This window comes from Brassica oleracea, chromosome C4 (genome assembly GCF_000695525.1).
Source record: "Brassica oleracea var. oleracea cultivar TO1000 chromosome C4, BOL, whole genome shotgun sequence".
In the NCBI taxonomy this organism is placed as follows: Eukaryota; Viridiplantae; Streptophyta; class Magnoliopsida; order Brassicales; family Brassicaceae; genus Brassica; species Brassica oleracea.
The window spans coordinates 37,298,360-37,314,786 of record NC_027751.1 but is presented as its reverse complement, the minus strand read 5'-3'; the positions used below and the strand labels follow the sequence as shown (position 1 = coordinate 37,314,786).

The 16,427-nt window shown below is 30.8% G+C and overlaps 2 protein-coding genes across 11 annotated transcripts; one reads left to right on the top strand and one right to left on the bottom strand.

The window, feature by feature from the left end:
* Positions 1-1,456: 1,456 nt before the first annotated feature.
* On the bottom strand, positions 1,457-4,358 carry LOC106340686 (protease Do-like 9). Its single transcript, XM_013779527.1, has 8 exons — positions 3,686-4,358; positions 3,004-3,384; positions 2,731-2,922; positions 2,386-2,618; positions 2,185-2,286; positions 2,045-2,095; positions 1,864-1,968; positions 1,457-1,788 (listed from the first exon to the last, which is right to left on the bottom strand). Exons 1-8 carry the CDS (start codon positions 4,266-4,268, stop codon positions 1,690-1,692), a joined length of 1,746 nt encoding a protein of 581 aa, XP_013634981.1. The 5' UTR covers positions 4,269-4,358; the 3' UTR covers positions 1,457-1,689.
* A 5,261-nt stretch (positions 4,359-9,619) lies between these two features.
* On the top strand, positions 9,620-12,944 carry LOC106340689 (serine carboxypeptidase-like 13). Of its 10 annotated transcripts, none has more exons than XR_001269488.1 (14): positions 9,621-9,912; positions 9,990-10,135; positions 10,210-10,286; positions 10,357-10,479; positions 10,946-11,048; positions 11,146-11,183; positions 11,259-11,360; positions 11,462-11,548; positions 11,640-11,708; positions 11,898-12,005; positions 12,099-12,220; positions 12,438-12,510; positions 12,617-12,662; positions 12,743-12,944. XR_001269488.1 is itself a non-coding variant. In XM_013779536.1 (14 exons), exons 2-14 carry the CDS (start codon positions 10,024-10,026, stop codon positions 12,821-12,823), a joined length of 1,173 nt encoding a protein of 390 aa, XP_013634990.1. In that variant the 5' UTR covers positions 9,622-9,916; positions 9,990-10,023; the 3' UTR covers positions 12,824-12,944. The 10 variants fall into 10 exon arrangements, 9 of the variants coding, with proteins under 9 accessions (XP_013634991.1, XP_013634990.1, XP_013634992.1 ...); XM_013779536.1 differs by having other exon boundaries at positions 9,622-9,916; positions 10,219-10,286; positions 12,397-12,510; XM_013779531.1 differs by having other exon boundaries at positions 9,624-9,912; positions 10,219-10,286; positions 12,397-12,510.
* Positions 12,945-16,427: the final 3,483 nt, after the last annotated feature.

Sequence of the window (16,427 nt, the reverse complement as noted above, 5' to 3'; positions counted from 1 at the left end):
TTTTTTAAAGCACCAACTTTCTTAATATTAGTGTTTTTAGTCCAAACTACTTACATTGTGAAACGGATGGAGTACTTCATTATTTATTTTTGTAACTACTTCACTCGTTACTTGCTACTCGTGTTTAATATAATAATTAATATCTATTAAATGTTTGTTGTTAACATTTATGTCTTTATAAACAAAACTCAGTATAAATGTTGACATTTACATTTTTATGAGCAAAACTAAATAGAGATTTGTGATTTAAAATAGAAGATCCTTATTAATATATTGACGTCTAATAATCTAATTATCAATCCAAATTATGTTGTAGTTTGAGTTTCAAATATTTTAAATTCACGTATAGTTTAAGTAATCAAATCATTTATATTTAATTAAAAGATTTGATCAAGTAACGGAACAAGTCACGTAAGTTGAAAACATTCAAAATTTCGAAAAATATTTGATATGGCAAGAACTCAATTTAAACAAGTCAAGTACAAATAGCAAATTTAATTATTTGAAGTCTTGAAAAAGTAAAGTAAAGCCGAGTATCAAGTATCCAAAATTTAGCGGATACTTGGCCCGTGCCCACCCCTACTTCTACAATTACAAGCAATTTTTCTTTTGGTTTAAATTTGGGGTTTTCTCGGGAAACATGCATAACTGAATTGAAAGGATTTAAGAAAGAACTGAATTTAAAGGATTCACAATTCACAAGCACTTTAAAGTGCTTTATTGAATTGAAAATAGTGTGTTCATCGACACTACTAAAAGTGGGCTTGGGCGTTCGGATGTCCGTTGGCGGGTCAGGTTTTTCGGATTTCGGTTCTTTTTTATAACACCTCCTAAGTCTATTCTAGTAAATTTGCAAGTAGGGATCGGGTCGGGTCGGGTTCGGGTCGGTTTTGTATCACATCATAGAACCTATAAAGTAATCATATATATATCATTCGGTTTCGGGTTATATCAGATCAGTTCGGATATATCCGAAATAAAATCTAAAATTAAAAAGTAAAACATAAGAAATATTTATTTATTTATATATAATTAAATATTTGAGGTAGTTATTTAAATTTTAAATACTTATTATTGATAACATATCAAAATAAATATGAAATTGAATATTTGAAGTATATATTCATGTTTCATATAATTATATTGTATATAATTTTGGAGGTTTTTTGGTTCGGTTTGGATTTTGGATATTATGCCCACGCCTAACTAAAAGCCAATGAATTTCAGTTTAAAGAAGGGGAAGAAACTTAGTTCTTGGTTGGTAAACTGATTCATTGGTTTCAACGAATGTTATAATGACATAACCTAACAACTAACGGATCCACAATTTTTCTGACTATAAATGCATGTGTTGAGGGCAGTGTGATGGGGGTCAACCACTACTGATTCTAGGTTCTCAAAATCAGTTCAAGTGGTGGAACCGAACCAATGTCGAGATTGTAGCAAACACAACACACAACGCTTCGTAAAAACCTTTTTCAATGCTTCGTCTTTTAACCAGCTAGTGCATATTTTGCCTAGTACAAAAGTGTAACAGAGTAAGAAGCAAAGAAGATAAATGATATGGTTTGAGCTTTCAAAGCTCTTTGTCTTCCATGACTCTGTATTTGCTTTTGTGTGGCTTCCATGGAGCAAAATCTCTCTCTCCTTCCATGTCTGTTTATGGCTGCTACTGTTTCAGTTTCTTGTTCAATTCTTGAGATCATCAGACATAGCAGAAGGTATGCAATGTGTGGTCAGAATATCTAAAGTTGCCTCTTTTGCAGTCTTGGTTTGCAGTACAACAATCTGTGAAAGTCCCCCAAATAGTTTTAGCTAAAAGGCTAAGTATAATGTTAGTGAAACCATCAGAGAGAATAGTACCTGATCATAATCAAGACTGAACTCCATGTATTCATCATCACAGTTCTCCACCATCTCAGCCAAACATTTCAAGTTTTTCACAGGTTTGCCATTGAAAGCAAGAACCTACACAGAGATTAAAACATTTAGACTTGATGAATGCATCAACAAAGTAACAAATGATTATGCAATTTATACAAACCTGGGTATTGACAATCTCCTCATAACCAATGTTGATGTCAGAAACAAGAACCTGCAAGTAATACACGGACGTTGAGGTTGTGGACATTAAACAGGAGGAATAATAATAAACGCATATGGAGTTACCAAAAGAAATCAAACCTGTGAAACTACAACAAGCTGCTCGTCCACGGACTGAGCCATTGCATGAAGATGTTTATCCAAAAGCTTGACAGGTGCATCAAATTCATATTCTTTTCCATACTGCAAACCAAAAGTAATGGAAAAGGTTTATATAGATCTGTAAATGGATAAGTGTGTGTAAGAGAGAGAGAAAGAGAGAGAGAGAAAGAGAGAGAGAACCTCAGAGCGAAGATAAGGAACAGAGACAGTTGTAAACACAAAGCCAGCAACGATGAAGTAAGAAGGAGGTTTGCCACCTATGTGACCAGGGATTAACTTCTTGTGGATTGCAAGTTTTATGTTGAACTCGAGAATCTCTTTGTTACGCAGAATCTTCACAAGAGCAGAATCTCCAGTGTACTTTTGAGATATCAGATAGCTAAAGCCAATTCGTTCTCCATGCCTAAATGGAACTACAAATATCCAAACACGAATACAAAAATGTTACAGCCAAGGATGTCTAGACTTAACAAAATAGAAGCTCACTCATTGGTTCCATGAATGATAATAAGTAAGAATCATTACCAGTTCCATCATTAGCAATATTAACTCCGTCAAAGCTAAGTATGATATCAGACGGCTTCAGAACCTGTGATTCTGGGGCTGTAGGCTCGATTCTCCTTATCCGCACTCCCTTTTGATGAGATTCCATTCCCATTTTCTTACGCAAGTCTGGATTCTCCATCTTCTGCCACTCAATCCCAATAACAGGAAAACCTAAAAGAGTACAAGTATGAGATAACATAGCACATGTACTATACCAAACAGCAGAGTCATCATCGGTGAGACTTTAAGCACCTGTGTACTTATTATGCTTCTCGTAATCTTGAATGAAATGTCCAATCACCGGCGTAGGTATGACATAACCAATGTTCTCAGCATCTTCGTGTTTCAACGACTGAAACGCAATGCCAACACATCTTCCCTTGTCGTTAAACGCAGGACCACCAGAGTTCCCAGAGTTTATAGCCGCATCAATCTGCAACCCCAAAAGCTCTGTTGAGCCGTGCACATAAGACAGTATCTCCATCCGAGAAACAACACCGCTTGTGACAGAGATTGTGTCTCCACCAATTGGGTAACCAACAACAGTCACAGCATCTTGGAGAGCTGGTAAGTCTCCAAACTCCACAGGGGACACTCCTTCCCAAAACTCATCATCATTAACTGTCAACAAAGCTGCAACAATACAAAAGTAAAATCAATTCAACTACTAACAAAGGAGAAACTGTTCCCTTGCAACTCAAACTATAAGAAACAATGCTAGCTACAAGAAACTGTCAAGAAAGCTGCAATAATCCAACAAAGAAACAGCTCAAACGACAAGAAAGTGTCAACAAAGCTGCAATAATCCAAGTTTAATCAACCCCATTACTTCACAATCTGCAATAAACTAATAACAAAGGAGAATCTGTTCCATTGCAATTTGCAACTCAAAAATTACAAGAAGCAATGCATAAACAAGAAACAAGATTCATACCAATGTCGCATTCAGTTCCAATGGCTAACACAGTGGCTAAATACTTAGTGTCAGAGCCACGCTTCTTGAGTTTCACTTGCGTATGATGCTCAACAGAATGAGCATTAGTCAAAACCCTTCTCCCTCCGATGATGAAGCCACTGCTACCGGAGCTATACTGCCGCTTCCTTTGCCACGGCAGCGAGAAGTTAGGCTCGGTGTGGACGCAAAAGACTTTCACCACAGCGTCCATCGAAGGCACGACTTTCACCACAGTCTCCCAGCTCGGAGCAGCGGGAATCGACTCCGATGTCATCGCTCCCGAAACAATACGGCCATTGCTGCAATCGCCGTTTTGAGGAAGAGACAATCGCTGGCTAATTCCGCCGGTGGGTTCGGATTGGTTGTTCAACCGGCGTTTTTTGCCTCTCCCGCGGTTGCGTCGCGACGGAGATGGGTTTGTCTCGGAGGCTGAAACAGGCTCAGGGGATAGAGGCAACGGAGATTCGTTCAAGGAAGCGTCTTTAACCTCGCCGCCGCCGTTTTCCGCGGATGAAGCATCTTGTCGTTTGTGTTTGCGACCTCTCTTTTGAGAAGGTTTCATTTTTTCGAAATGGGGATTGAAAACTGAGTTCTCGAAGAGGAACTCTGTTCCGAGGCAGCTAGGGTTTTATAATCGGAGAGTTAGGTAATGGCTACGATGTAAGAAACGGCAATGGATTGTGCCATCGTGTTATGAATATAAGTATCTGGGCCTGAACCTCGGCCCATTAGTGAAATATTCTTCAGATTTTTTATAAAATTAAGAAGAATGGAATAAGATGACTAAGATATGAAAAATGGAATTAAATCATTTCATTTATTCCTCATCAACATTAAGGTAAAAAATATATATTTTTTTAGAATTTATGCAATTATCATTAATTTTATTCAAAGTAAATAGTAATTTTATAAAATTAATGGAATAAAATATTACATCTCTTATATATTAATTAATAAGTATTTTAAAAAAATGACTCTTAGATTTCTTAGAGAAATATGTTTAATTCACTAGAATAATAACAATATATGTCATTAAGTATTTGGGATTCTAAACATATATTACATTTCTCATAAAATAAACCATAGTTAGTAATCTGCGAAAAATCTTCTTCATGCATTGTTTAAATAAAACTATGCAATTACCTAATATGATTTAAAAGATATAGGAAAATTAATTATATTTATTAATAAATATTTGATAACAATTTGTGTATCACCTATCATTTTTTTTTTAATTTCATATTATTAAAATAAATTAAATAATATCAGTAAATCATATAATAAAAATAGATTTTTCTAACTTTGAATTTTTAAAAATGACTACATATTTCTAAAAAGTGTTAAAATCTCACTTTAAATATACAATGATCAATGGTTGAATTTTTTTGATGAAAAGATACAAATGATCATAAACCGATATGAGTAGAAAGTATCATCTAATATATTCAAATTAATAATATATATATATATATATATATCTATATATCTATATATCTATTTTAATATCACTTAATTTAAACTCTACATCGTATAAAAAAATTCAAAAATACTTTAATTTCAAAATTTTGAAATATATATCAGAACTGATAAAATTTAAATATTTATCATTAATTATAATTTATTCTTTTGTTATTATTTAAAAATATACTTTTAACAAATATTTAATAAAATGTAGTGTACGGATTATTATCTAGTATCATTATATTCCATAAACTGATAGCCTTATAAAATTGAGTCGGAACATTTGGAAAATGGTACAGTAATTATTTGGAACAATTAAGGATTATGTTGTCTTCTTGAAAATGAAGGTTATGAAAGTTGTTTTCTTGAGAATGAATACTGATAATTTTTTTAGAAGAAAATAGAGAGGAAATGAAGGTTTGTTGGTGTAGACTAGGAAAAAAAAAGAAACATAAATTCAATATCTGAGATTTTAAAGCTTCAAATTCATTGTTCATGGTGGTCGAAGAAATTTATGATAATGGTATTATTGTAAATAAGTAAAAAAAATACTTAGGGCGTTTATCGGTTTTAAACATTTTTCAAAATAAAATAAATTAAACAATAATAAGATTTTGTAAATATTTGGAATAGTTAAGGATTATGCTGAATTTTTTTGGCAAAATATTGTTGACAAAAAAAAGTTTTATGTTCGCATTTGACCTCAAATTGTAGGTCATTTTATCAAAAACCTTTTAATTTTTTACAAATCATTCTTAAACAATTATAAATGATTTAGGAAGGTTATTTTTTCCTTTTTCATAATAAACATAAGGTATTTATGAAAATTGTTCTCATTTAAGGTAAATTTGAAAAGTGATATTAAATTTTAAGTAAAGCTAGAATTACCTTAAAAATCAATTAGATGTTTAGAATTATTGGTTATTGGGAAAATTTCCTTAAAGTATAGTACTAATCTGTTATTAAAAAAAATCTTTACGACAAACAACTATTTTATTACTCAAACTTGGGATGGTATGGATAACTAGACCGGAATAGAACAAGCATTGAAACAAAGCTCTTTATGGAAAGACCGTGTACACCTAGCTAAAGAATCAGCAATTTCATTTTGCGTTCTTGGGATGTGAGATATCTTGAATTCCGGAAAACATATCTGAAAAATCCATATCGCCTCCAATTATGTTGTAAAACTTGGTCAAGTTTAGGATTTCTTTATCATTGCATGCAAATAAATTCTTGCAATTTGTCCCGAAGTTCTGACATGTCGAATGTTGAAGCATGTTTTTCATAGGCCATCTTAGTGCTTCTAATTTTGTATACAAAAGCCTCTTCCCGTCTTAAGTTCCAGATTTGCCAAAAAAAACAAGAATGGAACTTTCAGTTTTGCCAAAAAAGCAAGTATTTAACTTTCAGATTTGCCAAAAAAAATATTTTCATTTCAAATTTAAATGCTATCCCCTCTTCTAGTATTTATCCCCAAAAAATCATTTTAACGTAATGTTTAATCAAACAACATATCGTATGTCAAAAACTTTCTCTGGGTCAAATAGGTCAATGTAAAACTAATCGGGTTATTTGGTTGTCTTTAGAGCATCTTTAATAATACTTTATTATTCATTCTGAAATAGATTTTAGAATAAAACAGCCGATTTTGGAATGATAATTAAGTAAATCGTTATGATTTTGACATAATGAAAAAACTAACATTTATATCCTAATTCATCCGGTTACACCCTTATTTTTTGCCATTGTCCTGTAAAAATGTGTCATATATACCTATGTATCTCTATAATATATGGTAGGTGTGTCTAAAAATTATTTCAGAAGAAAGAAGAACAAACCCTTCACGTCAGCCGTTTATTGACCATACACATATGTATTGTGTGTGCTATTCCACGTCACCGAAATATTATAAAATTATAATCTCACCCACATACCCTAATACTAAACATTACCCCAACCTTAACCCATATATATTCATCCTTATATCAACCATACCCCAACCCCTAAATACTAAACTCTAAACTATAATCAATAAATTATAAACTCAAATATAAACCATAAACCCAAATATAAATCTTAAACTCAAATAGATTAGAACAAAATAAATAACATAGTATATATTTGTGAAATAATAAAAATGTCTATTGTTTCATGGAAAAAGTTAATGATGGCCCCAACTATATATTTCACATTCTAAATACTAAACCCTAAATCTCAATCACTAAACCCTATATTTAGAAGTATGATAGGATCCCAACCTGATTTTTCACCCCTACATATTAAACTTTTCCACAGCCGCTAAAACTCTACCCAAAACCCTAATCAGTAAACTATAAACCCTAATCAGTAAACTATAAACCCAAATATAATTAATAAATATTTTTACTATATTTTTGAAATAAAGTATGTGTGTGTTATATTCCATATCGTTGAAGTACTATAGGGTTTCAACCAACATTTAATCCCTACATATTAAACCCTCCCCCAACCGCTAAATACTATACCCAAACTCCTAATTAGTAATTCTAAATCCTAATCAGTAAACCATAAACCCAAATATAATCTATAAATGTTTTTACTATATATTTTAGAGAAAGTTTTTGTTTGTTCTATTCCATATGTCGAAGTAGTATAGGATTTCAACCTGAAATCAAACCCCTACATATTAAACTCTCCCACAACCGCTAAATGCTATACCCAAACCCCTAATTATATATAATTTGCGAAATGAATAAAATTTCAACTATAATTCAGTGAATAATATTGATTTTGACATAATTGAGTGAATAACATTTAACGTTCAACTGATACGGTTACTAAATTCTAAATACTAAACCCTAAACCTTGTCAGTAAACTCTAATCCAAAAATATAAACTATAAACCCAAATATAATTAAACTCTAGATCCAAATAAAATGTAACAAAATACATAGTATAGTACATATTGACACAAATTGTGAAATATTTAGGATTACATGTAATAAGTTAATATACATACCTCCTCACTTATTAAATACTAAACCCTAAACCATAATCACTAAACCCTAAACTCAAATATAAACCCAAAACCTAAATATCAAAATCTAAAAAAGTACAAAGTATTATGTTATATTATATTATATAATATTAAACAATACAATATAGAATATTGTACGATTTTTACAATGATATATAGAACTTAAGAAAATGATAGATTATGTTTCTTAACAAAATAGAACACTATTTATTGATCATCAAATGGAATGTAACAAATATATCGCATTGCATAACATGAATAGAACAAAATAATACATATCGCTTTACATTTCTATTCTATATGCATAGAATAGAAGATAATTTAACAAAAAATGTTCATCTTCTTCAATTTTGGTTTATTCACGGCGTCAAAAACATGATTGTGAAAATCAATGTTTACGAGAAGGAGGAAAAGAAATGAAAGAATCATTGTGGCTTCACTCACTATTGAATCTTGAAACGGGAAATTATTCATAGAGGCGTTACGATCGCCGCGACTTTCGAGTTCCGAAGCCGTGAATCCTTTGTCTCCCATCTTCGACAGAGGCGTCACAACCGGGCTGCTACTTCACAAACATTGCTGGGAATGTATTCGGTGATTTTCGTGGCAGACACAATACATCTTCCTTAATTATTGTCATTTACAATTTGTGTCAAAAGAAAAGACACATTCACTTTTTTATTGTAAATAAAAATAATAATTTATATTTATTTGCTTTTTGCAGGTTGCGCCGGTTGGATACAAGGGTAAAAATGCATTATTATATAAAAGACAGAAGATGTATTTGTATAATAGGGCAATTGGTCACTGAGTTAATTATACTTTATTTGGACGTCATACGGTGCAATTTCCCTAAAACTATTCTAATATTACTCTATTTCCACTCTAGCGTGAAAAATGAATTTATTCTATAAATAGAGTAGTTCATTTATTTTTTGTTTCGTCACTTTATTTTTCATTGTAAAATAGTATTATTGAAGTATAATTATATTCTATTTTAAAAGAAAAAAATAAATTGAACCATTAGAGATGGTCTAAGGCTACCAAAGAAAATGGAATCTCATTTCAGAATTCTTGGGTCTAATGGATTATGATTGCATGATGATGTTGGTTGTGCATATTTGTTGGTCGTTTTTGTAAGTAGCAGTAGTGAAGGGATGTTATATCTTCTTCTTTTTTTTAGGAATGTTATATCTTGAGGGCACATTTTTGTCATTTTGGTTATAGAGATATCTGCATAACATATGGTGATAACTGATAAGCTAGAAAAAAAAGCCAAAAAAACTACAAAAGCAACGTCCCTACATCATTCATGGTGTTGGTATCTTGATTTCTGTGGAATAATAATATTGAGAGAGACATTTGCAATACTAAAAACGTGTTGTGTCGACGTGAACCGAAATTTTGTGGATAAGGAGTGTGACGCCCTAAATTGGTAGCGTCAAAACCAACCACATGACTCTCGAAATGGTTTCTCGACTGGATGCACTAGTGCATTAGTAAAGCATTATAGAACCCATTTTTCATTTTTGGTAATTATAGACACTCTCCCTTTTTTTTCCTCCCTTGAAAGACATCAATTGTTGGAAGCGAAAATGAGAATGAGATTGACACTAAAGTTGCTGATTCCGGTTCTACTTGTATTGCGTTATTTTGCTGACTCTGCCTCCGTTGTAAAGCTCCTTCCTGGTTTTGAAGGTCCTCTTCCTTTCGAACTTGAAACGGGGTTTGTAAGTTGTGCCTTCTTATTTACATTGGCATAGTGAGTTTAAAGCTAGTAATTAGTAATTCATCTAAATGAAGGTACATTGGACTTGGTGAGGAAGAGGAAATACAAATGTTCTACTATTTCATTAAGTCTGAGAATAATCCACGAGAAGACCCTCTTCTTATTTGGTTAACTGGAGGACCTGGATGTTCTTCTATTTTTGGCCTTCTTTTTGAGAACGGTAAATCTATTATACATTTATTTAGCAGAGTATTATTTTCAGTGATATATTTGAAGTGGAAAAGAAAAATATAGGGCCTTTAGCTTTGAAGTTCGAGGTTTACAATGGAAGTATCCCTTCTTTGGTCTCCACTACATATTCATGGACAAAGGTATGTAGCAGAAAGTATGCTCATATATGGCGATCTCATGTCCATTTTGTAAATTAGATCTTTACCTCAGATGGCGAACATAATATTTTTGGATCAGCCTGTTGGATCTGGCTTCTCCTATTCAAGAACTCCGCTTGTTGATAAAATTAGTGACACAGGTGAAGTTAAGAGGATTCATGAGTTTCTTCAAAAGGTATTGATTAATAGACATAGGTTTTAGGCCACATAATATAAATATAAAATATTTGTCATATTTCTCAAAAATAAAATTAACTTATATGGTTAAGCACCATATGTTAGAGATTTATTTATCTCTGGTTTGAGCCAGTCCACAACCATTTCTTGTGTACTCTTTTGACCATTGGTAATTTTAAATATAACTACAAGGGTCACATTACTTTGACACGCTTTAAGCCTCAAAATGTTTGGGTTAACTTAGACAAACGTAATTATCTTCATAAGCATTTGTCTTGGACTAAAGCTCTTGTGTGTTCTGTATTTCTCTTTGTGTGACTTATTGACCGATGATCAGTTTCGTAAAATGTAGGTTTAATTAGCTGAATTCGTTCTTGTCTTAATTTATTTTCAAGTTATTAATACACGTTCTGATAACTAAACCAAGCATGAACCAACATCTGGAGTATTTTTTCTGTGTGCAGTGGCTAAGCAAGCATCCAAAATTTTATGCCAACCCATTTTACGTTGCCGGAGATTCTTACTCTGGTATGGTTGTTCCGCCCGTCGTTCAAGAAATCTCAGAAGGTCCGGTCCACATACAGTTTTCTTTGGATACGGTTATTCGGTTTTATGTTTAATCAGTTTTCTTTAACTGTCTAACAATACATAAGCCATGATGCAGGAAATTATATATGTTGCAAGCCTCTAATAAACCTACAGGTCATTGATATATACTTTTCGTATTTTCCATCAACGGAATGTATTTATTATGCATATTTTTCTTTAAAAAAACAGGGCTATATTCTTGGAAACCCAGTAACAGATACTAAATTGGAACACAACTATCTTATTCCATTTGCTTATGGAATGGCATTAATCTCGGAAGAACTCTATGAGGTTTTTTTTTAACTCTCACAAGAAAGTTTGATATTTTCATCCTTAATGAACCAAATCCAAACTTTATATTACTTAAGCCTCAAATGATATAAATTTTACAGTCAATGAAAAGAATCTGCAAAGGAAGTTATGGAAATTTGGACTCACTTAACACGGAATGCTTGAAACTCACTGAAATTTACCAAAAGGTACACACTCTAGAATGTAACTGGTATTCAGCATTTCTATCTATGGAGTAATGGTCATCAGTTATTCATATATTTTGGTTGATTTACACAGTGTACCGACAGATTGAATAAATACCATATATTACTACCGGATTGCGATAAGACATCTCCTGATTGCCATGTAAGTAATACATATTTCGTCCATCTAGTATCCCTGGAGGAAGTATTTGATCTTATAGGCTTTATCTGCCTTTCCAAGAACCAAAATTTTGGTTAACCTTAGAACAGAACAGAGTAACAGTGATCTGTGTATACACATCCATCTTTGCCTGTTGACAGTTAAACTATACAGTCAGACATGATATTTCAGGTAAAAAAAAAGATAATTACAAGGTTGCTTTTGCAGCTATATAAATATTTTCTCCTTGAAAAGTGGGCCAATAACGAGAGAGTTCACAAAGCTCTTCATGTTAATAAGGTGTGTGCAAGTTTATTTTAAGATCATTGATAGATTACTAAGTGACGATATAAAGAGAACTTTTAAATTTTAAGGGATGATTTATCTTTACAGGGGGGTATAGGGGAATGGAGGCAATGTAATTATGATGGTATTTCGTATAAATACGACATTCAGAGCAGTGTACCATACCACAAGAATAACAGCATTAATGGTTTCCGATCTCTTATCTTCAGGTGAGAAATAATACCGGAACCAAACTGAAAATGTTTTTATTGTCAGTTTCTATAAAAGCTAACTAGATAACAAGTGATTTTAAACCGTACACTGGATTGGCCACTCACTCTACCTACAAGATTCAGGACTCAATGAGAATGAGATTATAAAATTGTATGTAACTTATGGTGACTAGTGGTGATCATGATATGACGGTGCCTTTCCTTGCAACTCAAGCCTGGATAAGATCTCTCAATTACTCCATCATTGATGACTGGAGGCCTTGGATGATGAACGATCAAATCGCTGGGTATACATTATTGTGTTGTTTTTCTTGGTCATTTATTTTTCATCGGTGATCGTATCACAAGCTTGTCAAAACTCACGTAAAACCATCATTGCGTTTCTCTTGACAGATACACGAGAACTTATGCCAATAAGATGACATTTGCTACTGTCAAAGCAAGTCTTCTTGCTTCAACTTAATATGTTTACTTTACAATCAAAATGTTTATTAATATATTTGATTGTTTTAATTATAGGGAGGTGGACACACGGCAGATTATAAACCCGATGAGACATTTATCATGTTCAAAAAGTGGATCAGTAGCCAGCCTTTGTAATAGAGTCCTTTAGGTATTGAAATGATTTGTATAACATAAGCAGTTTCATGTTTTGGGACATATTTTTTCAAGAGCCATTTGGTGATCGATAAAAAAAAAAGAACCAGTATTGTGATCGCTTTGTGCAAATCTTGCAGTTCTAAAAACAACCATAAAATAATATAAATAAATAAATCAATTAAAAAAAATGTTTGAATATTTTAAATTACTTCATCTAAGATAAAAAAAAATTAGTAAGCCAATAAAATATTGACAAAAAAAGGATCGTCATGAATAATAAACAGAAACTATATCTTGACCTCCGCAGCCGCGCAGATATTTGTTTTTATTTATATGTACAAAATATTTAGTTTTACATCATTAATTATCTATTCTATTAAAATTGAAATACAAAATAATATTTTTCTATTTTAAGTGGTTTCTTACAAATTTTCACTCTTTTTTAAACTAATTCTAACCATTTTATTATTATCATTTTAATTAATTAAACAACATTAATTACAAAGTATAAAATAGAACTTACCTATTTTAAATGTTTTATCATCTTTCTTATTTCACTCTTCTTAACAACTTCATCAATTGTATTTACTATAGTAATTCAAAACCATTTATTTTAAATGTTAACCATAATAATTCTATCTGTTTTAAAGAAATTTCTTCATTTGTGAAAAAAATTCAAACCGGTTAATAAATAATTTTTTATTTGTTTAAAGAATCAGTTAGACATATGCATCCAAGTACTCACTCGAATACGAATCGATTTTTTTTATATTGAGGTTTTTAGGTTTTAAAATTTAAACTCCATTCAGATATTTATATTTTTTAGACGGGGTTTGAGTCCGATCCTTCCGGATTCGAATAGGTTTGTATGAACCTAAAATATCCAAATAACCCGATGTTTAAAACTGTCATCAAATAATTAATAAAGAAAAAAAGTAAAAATAAACCGATCAAGCTCTAGTATATATTATAATATAAACGTTTTCAAATGTGTATTCACAGGTTCACAATAATGTTAGTTTACTTGTTTGTTATCTAATAATTTTCTCAAACCGACACTTATATTTGTAGCTTTTTATCTTATATGTTTATTTCGGTAGATTTGCGTTTGATTATTAGAACATTTAGTATTAGTTATTGTTGGTACGAAAAATGAGCCACATTGGCATATATTCCTATGATATAGTGCACCCGTTTGGTTTGATTTTAATAGGTGGTGAATGATTTATTTAATTACAGTCTGTTTGTTTAAGAGAAAGGATATTTCTATGTAAACTCGGGTGATAATGCTTAGACGTTAATAATGTATAATAAATGAAATGTTATTTAATTTATTATTTTTTAGTGAAGTCCTTATTTAAAATATCACACATGAAAAGAAGTTGTGACTTTTATTTTAATAGATAAGATTAGATCTCGACTCTCGCGCAACCGCGCGGATTTTTGTTTTCATTTATTTTTATATAAATATTTTGTTTTCAATTATAAATTAGTATATATTATAATATATATGTGTCTATCAATTTTTAAAGCATAATAAGTTTACGGTATTTTTTTTTTGAATAGATTGTTTCAAACTTTTACATGTATTTGTATTTTCTTCTATATATATATTTTTGGATTATTATTTCATTATTAAAATCGTAACTATATATATAAAGATTAGTAAAATATTTTTTTATTTTCATATTCAAAGATATTGTAACATTTCACAAATTTAGAAAAAAATTTAAAAAATTAAACTTTCGATTCATAGATTTATATTATTGAGTAAATAATTAAACATTTAATTAAACATTTGGTTTTGTTTAGTTTTTAAAATAAACTATATAGTTTAAAATTTGTTTTCGTTGGTTTAAGGTAGTAAAGATTAATCAATGTTAGATAATATGATTTTTGTTATTTTAAAAAAAATATTTATAATTTTAAAAGTTAACATCGACAAATATTTAAATATTTAACATATTGAGGTATAGTATTACAAAATTAAATTATATCTATTTAATTTATACTATTTATAAATCCAATAGATCATCTATTGTTTAAATTCAATTATTGATAGCTCAATAAAAATTTCTAGTAGGCCCAAAACTTTAAATGATAAGATTAGAGATTAAATGTAACATGATTTTCTATGAATAGGTTCATTGGGTCCATTTTTTAAAAATTCACACATGAATCAAGGTTGTGACTTCTGTTTTAATATATAAGATGCAAAAATATATCTTATAGATTTAGTAAGATATATAATTAAGCCATATTCTTGTATTGAACAAAACTACATGCTAGATGATATATTTTTAAGCCATATTCTTGTATCCAACAAAATTACATGCTAGATGATTAAACATAAGGGAGAATTTGTATGATAACCATAGTGGAAGAAAAAAGAAGAATATAGTCATGCATCGACAAGTGTGAATTTGGTACCAAAGTGGACCAATCTCTCCTTCTCGTCGCGTGATTATTTGAATGAATTGTATGATATTGTGCTATACTATATTTGGTAAATAGATAGTACAGAACAATAAAATCACAACAATAACATATCACATCGAAGAAAATTAAAAATAAGAGGGAGAATACGAAGAAAAATAAAAGCAATACATAAATGAGGAAACAAAGAATTGTTGCTTTGAATATAGAGAGGAAGGACGAAGAGAGAGAGAGAAAGAAAAGAGAGCAAGAGATGATATTGTATATTATTTATCTATTCTATGTTTCTAAATAGTTTGGAACACAATAAAATTGTGTCTTATTTGAAAACAAAATCTGACTATACTATATATATTTGTATGATAGTATAGATTTAAAGTTGTGTTTATGGAAAAAACATATTATGTGTAGAAAAAAATCTATGTTTTTATTATGTTAAATTCAAAGTTTAATAATTGTTCTAACAGAAATTAAAAGCAATTAAAAGTAGAACGGGAAAACATATTTGTAAGAATAAAAAAAGTGTATGTCAAGGGAAATATGGCAATTATTATACAAATATCATAGCCTAAGTTATCTTATGGTTATATGCTTAATTTGACTATCTGTTATAGACATGAACTGAAATTTCCCTAAACATAATAATTTTTTTTTATGGGAAAAACTGGAATGAATTCATCTTTCCAAAAAAAAATTCAGTGAAGAAGTGTTTTTTCAAAGAGCATTGGAAGATATGAAAAAAAAAAGGAATTACAAGTATTGCAATATACCACCAACATGGATTTGAATGGATTGTGGAATGAGGAAGTTTCAAGAACAACACTCACCACGAAAATATAATATTTTACACTAATTAGGACAATGCAATTATGTTGGTCTCTGGAAAACCATACGATGGAGTTTCAAAATTACAGTATGATATTTAATAGTATCCGAGAACAGCAACTTGAAGCTACAATACTATACTTTAACTATTCATAACTGACAACTATGTTTTTTTTCAGTTAAATTCTCCTTTAGACAATTGTTTTATAACCAATGAGAGCAGCTAAGTTAGCAAAAAAAAGCTGTTATATCATCAACTCAATGAAGTCTATACATATTGGGCTTTAATAACTAAACATATGGGCCGAGGGTAAACAATAAAAGCCCAAAAAGCATTAGTGGA

Coding starts and splice junctions, on each gene's coding strand:
- LOC106340686 (XM_013779527.1), bottom strand. CDS start 4,268: ATGAAACCTTCTCAAAAGAGAGGTCGCAAACACAAACGACAAGATGCT. Junction 2,287..2,385: donor TTCCTTATCTTCGCTCTGAG/GTTCTCTCTCTC, acceptor TTTGGTTTGCAG/TATGGAAAAGAATATGAATT. Junction 1,789..1,863: donor TCAGTCTTGATTATGATCAG/GTACTATTCTCT, acceptor GGACTTTCACAG/ATTGTTGTACTGCAAACCAA.
- LOC106340689 (XM_013779530.1), top strand. CDS start 9,782: ATGAGAATGAGATTGACACTAAAGTTGCTGATTCCGGTTCTACTTGTA. Junction 12,006..12,098: donor AAGCTCTTCATGTTAATAAG/GTGTGTGCAAGT, acceptor TTATCTTTACAG/GGGGGTATAGGGGAATGGAG. Junction 12,663..12,742: donor TGACATTTGCTACTGTCAAA/GCAAGTCTTCTT, acceptor TTTTAATTATAG/GGAGGTGGACACACGGCAGA.